This window comes from Rhinatrema bivittatum, chromosome 3 (genome assembly GCF_901001135.1).
Source record: "Rhinatrema bivittatum chromosome 3, aRhiBiv1.1, whole genome shotgun sequence".
Lineage (NCBI taxonomy): Eukaryota > Metazoa > Chordata > Amphibia > Gymnophiona > Rhinatrematidae > Rhinatrema > Rhinatrema bivittatum.
The window spans coordinates 532,376,215-532,382,214 of NC_042617.1; the positions used below are offsets into that span (position 1 = coordinate 532,376,215).

At 43.8% G+C, this 6,000-nt stretch overlaps 1 protein-coding gene across 1 annotated transcript in view; it reads right to left on the reverse strand.

The window, feature by feature from the left end:
• LOC115088235 (cGMP-dependent protein kinase 2-like) overlaps nucleotides 1-5,099 on the reverse strand; it is a 195,116-nt gene extending 190,017 nt beyond the window's left edge. The window contains exon 1 of the mRNA XM_029596301.1: nucleotides 4,872-5,099. Within this exon, the coding sequence (XP_029452161.1) occupies nucleotides 4,872-4,904 (33 nt within the window). The 5' untranslated portion in view covers nucleotides 4,905-5,099. The remainder of the gene's footprint in view (nucleotides 1-4,871) is intronic.
• Between the last annotated feature and the right edge of the window lie 901 nt (nucleotides 5,100-6,000).

Below are 6,000 nucleotides of genomic sequence, written 5' to 3' on the forward strand. Positions count from 1 at the left end.
AAGTAATAAATAAATAATCATTCATTTGCTTTCTGAAGGACTTGTTCCATCTGGATTAAAACAAGCTGTCATAAAGCCAATACTTAAAAATAAAACTGGTAGAACTGATTGAAAAAGCTATCATCCCGTTTCCAACTTGTCTTTTCTCTCAAAGGTACTTGAAAAAGTTGTGTTAGTCCAACTAGTGAACCACTTGGAAGACCAAGATAGTCTTTTTCCAAATCAATTTGGATTTAGGAAACACCATTCAACTGGGACTCTACACCTCTCCTTAATGGACGATGTGTTATGAGGATTTGATTCTGCTGAATCTTATTTTCTTGTGCTAATTGATTTAACGGCAGACTCTGATACTATGGATCATCCCTGTTACATAATCAGTTGATCAACATTGGGATTGATGGAAGTATACTCAGATGGTTCTCTTCCTTTCTATCTAATAGGTCATTTCAAGTTAAACTGGGCAATCACATATCTGAAACTTTCCATATAGATAAAGGAGTTCTTCAAAGTTGATCCCTATCGGCAACCTTATTCAATATGCTTCCCCTGTGTAAATTACTGGTGGGTCTAGGGATTTCATTCTTCTTGTATGCCAATGACATGCAGTTTAACATTCCATTTTCCAAATCATTTGAACATTCAGTGTTGACACTATCAGACTATATGAAAGCTATTCAGCAAGTCCTGTCTCAGCTTAAACTAACATTAAACTCCAATAAGACTGAAATAATTTGGCTAAGGAGAAATTTCATCTATGGTTAAACCATCAGTTCTTGACTTGGGGACTTTTCAAAATACCTTCTCAAATCAAGTACTTGATTTAGGGATTCAGTTAGACGAAAATTTTACTATGAAAAAGCACATCAATAAATTAGTCAATATAGATTGCATATATTACATTGGCTGAAACCTTTATTATTTTTGAGAATGTTTGTATAAGATTGCAAACTCTTATATTCTCAAACCTAGACTACTGTAACTCTTTGTTGCGATTCCTCCCGTGGCTGGAGCCATGGGAGGCCTCTTACCTTCCTCCTTCCCTCAGCCCGACTTCCGACGCCACTCCCATGGGGTCCGGGGACTGCCAAAGCTGTCCTCAGCACAGCGGGCCTTGCTGCCGTGTCCCATTGTCGCAGGAGGCCGCAGTCATCTCTTCTATGCGACCCGGTGTCCGCAGAAGCAGGGGCCTCTCCCGCAGCATGGAGCCACTGCCATTCCATGGTCCAGAGGCCGCAGCCCTGGACCTCTCCAGCAGTGGATGCTGCCATCTTCTAGCAGGCCTGGAGGCCTGCCCTCATGTGGCAGGAGCCACCGACGCTAGGAGCCGCGCCGGGTCTCTTTCTGCGGCGTAGAGGCCACCGATGCCTTCGGGCTCCCCTGCAGCATGGGGCTGCTCCTCTGCCCTCCTCTTCGCGGCTTGGACGCCGCCTCCCACATCGGGGCCTGCACGGCCCAGTTCTAGCTCCTCCTCACTGCCGGCATCTGCAAGGCCGCTGCCAGGGTCCTGCAGACTTCCTGCTTCCTCTCCTTAGGCACGAGGCCGCACCTCCTCTCCTTAGGCACGAGGCCGCACCTCCTTCCTTGAGTTAAAGGGCCAGCAGGGAGTGGTCCCTCTGGCTCCTCCTGCGAGCTCCTCCCTGGGTGTTTCCTGCTTCAGCCTCCAAAAGGCTTCATCTGTCAGTCCTTCCTCGCCTTCGCAAGGTGCAACTTCCTTCCTGGAGCTTGTCTCCTGAGGATCTCTGCTTTCAGCTCCTGCCTGGCATCCTTGTCTTGGGATCCCATTCCTTGTTCCTGATTTCTTTGATGTTCTACGTTCCTGGTCTCTTGTCTTCGTGATGTCTTCAGTATCCTGATGTCTCCATTCCAGCTGTATCCTGATGTCTCCATTCCAGCCTTGATGTCTGCAATATCCTGATGTTCCGTTCTAGTCCAGAGGTTCCTGAGGTTCCGTCTTCCCGTCCCTTTTGGTCCGCGACCAGTCCGGCTGGGCTGGTAGGGCGCGTGGTGGCCCAGTGGTCCGTCACCACACCGGCTGGGGTGTGTAGGGCACTGGTGGGATTCATCCATCTCCGGAGCCAAGGGAACTCATGTTCCTGTCTGTCCCTCCTGGGTCTGGAGTCTTCTGGATGTCCGCTTTGTCTGTCCCAGCTGCTCCTCATTGAGTGTCCGGGGAGTCTGTTCCGGATGTCCTGGAACCTTGCCTTGGAGACTCGTCTTCATCCTTCGATGCTCTAGACTGAAAACAGAGATCCTCAGGAGACCAGCTCCAGGAAGGAAGTTGCTCCTTGTGAAGGCGAGGAAGGACTGACAGTGGAAGCCTTTTGTAGGCTGAAGCAGGAAACACCCAGGGAGGAGCTTGCAGGAGGAGCCAGAGGGACCACACAGAGGGCAGTGCTCTGGTGGATAGCCTGAGGGCCGATCTGGCCACGGCAGCCTTCTCCCTGGCTGTGGGTGCTAGTGCTCTATATGGAGTCTCCTTCATCTCAGATCGAAGATCTTCCTCGTCCATCTGAGTACCGTCTCGGATCTTCACTCTCGTCTGATCTTCTTCATGTTCAGGGTTCCAGAACTTCCCTCCTGTGATCCGTCTTCAAGTCTAACTTCAGAATACCTTCTTGATACGTCGATCACGCCGGGTTCCCGAAGCTCAGTTCAGGACGGGGCCACTTGGAGTTTTGGCCGATTACCTTCATCTGTCTATCCTGATGTCCTTCTCCTTGGATTCCAGTCCTTTTCTTCAGTACCTATTGCCATCTTGAACTCGAATGTAATTGAGTCAATGCCAGCCTTGCTGCTTCGCCTCCAACGTAGTCTGCGACCATCCCGGCTGGGGTGTGTAGGGCGCGTGATGTCACAACACTCCTTTCAAGTTTACCTCAACATCTGAGCCTTCATCTGAATCCTTGTCCTATGTCTTATCCTCATCTGCCTTGTCCTCTGTCCTACCTGCTGCTTCCCGTCACTCCCTAGCAGCAGTCTGAAAGGGCTTGGAACGGTCAGAGGACCATTCAGAGACCACCATTGTGTTGGTGGTCTCAAGGAAGCATACAGGTTTGGTCGAGGCTCAGGGTAAGGACGTTTCACCGGAAGGGCACACATTTCGCCCCGCGCTAGAGAGCGCCCCCTGGTGCTCTCATCCATCGCAGCGCAACATTCTTTATTACTGGGTCTTCCTGCATGTTTTTTCAAACCCCTATAATTATTTCAAAAGGCTTCAGCTAGACTCATTAGTGTCTAAGAAATTTGATCATACTACACCCACTCTGATTTCACTGCACTGGCTACCCGTACAATCTGAAATATATTACAAAGTATTAACACTAATATTCAAAATAATTCATTCCAGTGATTCTGGTCTGATAGGTGTGAAATTAAAAATACACATACCTCAATGAGCACTAAGATCCCAAAATAGAGGAATTCTGTTTTTTCCAACAATACAGAATGCACACCTGTCCCAAATAAGAGATCATGTGTTTTCTATAGCAGGTCCAAAGCTTTGGAATTCACTACCTGAGATGTTTCATCTGATACCAGATAAAAATAGATTTAAATGTGAGCTAAAAACATGGCTTTTTAAAAATGCATATAATCATACTTAAAATCAACAGAGTGTGTGAGAAAGACTGTATCAAGAAGGACAAGGGTTAAATTTGCACCATGAGGAATAAATTGTGAGAAGAGAGATAGGAAATTTCAATATTAAGAATGATGCGAGCTCTTTGGACTGGAAGCAAGTAGGACAGATGCAATGAAACATGAATTACAATTACTGATTGCTAAGATGGATTAGCTGTTATATGTTATATGTTTTGTTATATGTATTAGCTAGCAGAATAATTTGTATTGGAGCATTTCACTCTATATGTGCTAATTCTGCTCTAAAATTATGAATGTTATTTTGTAAACCATTGTGATCTTGATACAGAATGACGGTATATAAAATGTCTAAATAAATAAAATAAATAAATAATGCCCAATAACTCTGGTCATTACTGAAAACAAAAATATTTAAATGATTTATGACTTGATTTTAAGTTTTTACGTAAGTCCATAAATTGTTGGGAAATATTATTTGTTGACGATAAAGTAAATTAAGTGGACAATTTCAGAAGTGTTTTTTGGTACGTCATAAATATACAAATACCCTTAAAATTATTAATTTTGTTTCCTTTTGTGATGGCAAATGCATGCGCATATCTTTTCCACTTCCTTTGGAACTTTTTTGCTACCTAAGAGTTTCATGGAAGAGATCAAACTCTACGAGGCATGTACAGTATATTCACTGTATGAGTTTGCTCTATTCAGTTTTTCTCTGACGATTATATATTTTTGTGCTTAGTGGCAAATATAAAAGTTAAATCAAAAGTAAATCAGTGACAGCCCAACCATCAAAATCTCAATATAGAAAAGAAAGGAACAGTGTCAATTTAGGTTGTCCAACAGCAAATTTTATTTACTTTTCAATGCCAAAAAGTGGTGTGTCAAATCACAGTATTGGAAATCCCAGTTGACAGTTACATAAATATAAAAGTAAGCCAATGAAATCTGAAACTAAAGGACTATAAAAATGGCATCAACACAGGGCAGTGTAAGAGACTGTTTGTGGGCCAAAGACCAAATTTCTTGCAGCTTTACCCAATGAGATACAGTGGTCCCTGTTCTCAATTAAACCCCACTTATTCACCTTCATTACAGACCATAAATCTTATCACTAGCTCTCTCCTTGTCTGTCTGTCTTAATTCATTTGTAAGCATCACACAGCAACCACTGTCTCTTATGTGCATCTGTATAGCCCAGCGTATGTCTTGTAGAGCAATATAAATGAATAGAAGTAGTAAGATGCTTGTTATTAATCATCACGTACCTCTCTTTCTGCAGCAGTTTGGCTCAGTCCCATCCTGTTCACTGCTATAGGGTCTTATCAAGGGGTCTTATTGCTTTTCCACTTGTAGCAGCATCTGACAAAATGTTTGCCAAGTCTCTTATAGAAGAAAAGACAGATTGATATCTCTCCTATATCCATCACAAATGGAACAGCATTGTCCGGTGGCAAATCCTTTACTAGCACATCCTCTTTCTGCTGATGCTGTTACATATTAACTACTTTGGCCAACTCCCTTTGTTAATGTAGTAACGGCTGTTATAAACCTTGAGAGCACAAGTAATATGCACTGTGTATACTGCCCTGCCTCTGCATAGTAACAGCCCACAGTGAGCCTGAAAGCACAAGGGATAACATTGCAATGGCAATTTTCAAACTCTCTGCTTTGGGACAAAATCTGTGGGCACTTTTTATCCATAGACTTTGCACTAATTTTCAAAATAAAAGTGCATGCCTACCTTACATAAGAACATAAGAAATGCCATGCTGAATCAAACCAGGGTCCATCAAGCCCCGCATTCTGTCTCAAACAGAGGTCAGTCCAGGTCACTTGGAAGAACCCAGCAGATCCAAATAGGAAAGTCCTTTTCATATTGCTTTCTCCTATAGGGAAAGCAGTGGAGGCACACAAGGCTATCTGGTTAATAGATATTTATGGACTTGTTCTACAAAAATTTTCTAAACTTTTTTTATAAACAAAGCTATTTTACTAGCCTTGGTGACATTCTCTGGCAACAAACTCCACAGCCCAATTGTGCACGAACAGGGAGCAAGACGTCTGGAACATAGTAAGGAGCAAGAATGAACCAGAAATCCAGGAGCCCAGGTAGAACAAATAGGAACACTAAAAGAAGAAGCTGAAGATAATGTAGTCTTCTGGATATAGGAACAGAGCCATGGTATGAGGACTGGAAGGTAGGACCAAGCTCTGGCAACTGAGTACTGAGACTGCCTCAGTAGAAGGACAAGCCTGTATAAGAAATAAGATGGCTGCCAGGGGGAATTGAGAAGCACAGAGCTGGGAGGACTAGACAGACAGTTCAAGTGGCTCAGAGTGCCACCTGCTGCCTGGAAGAGCACTTGGCAATGGATCCTTACACTCATGATATAA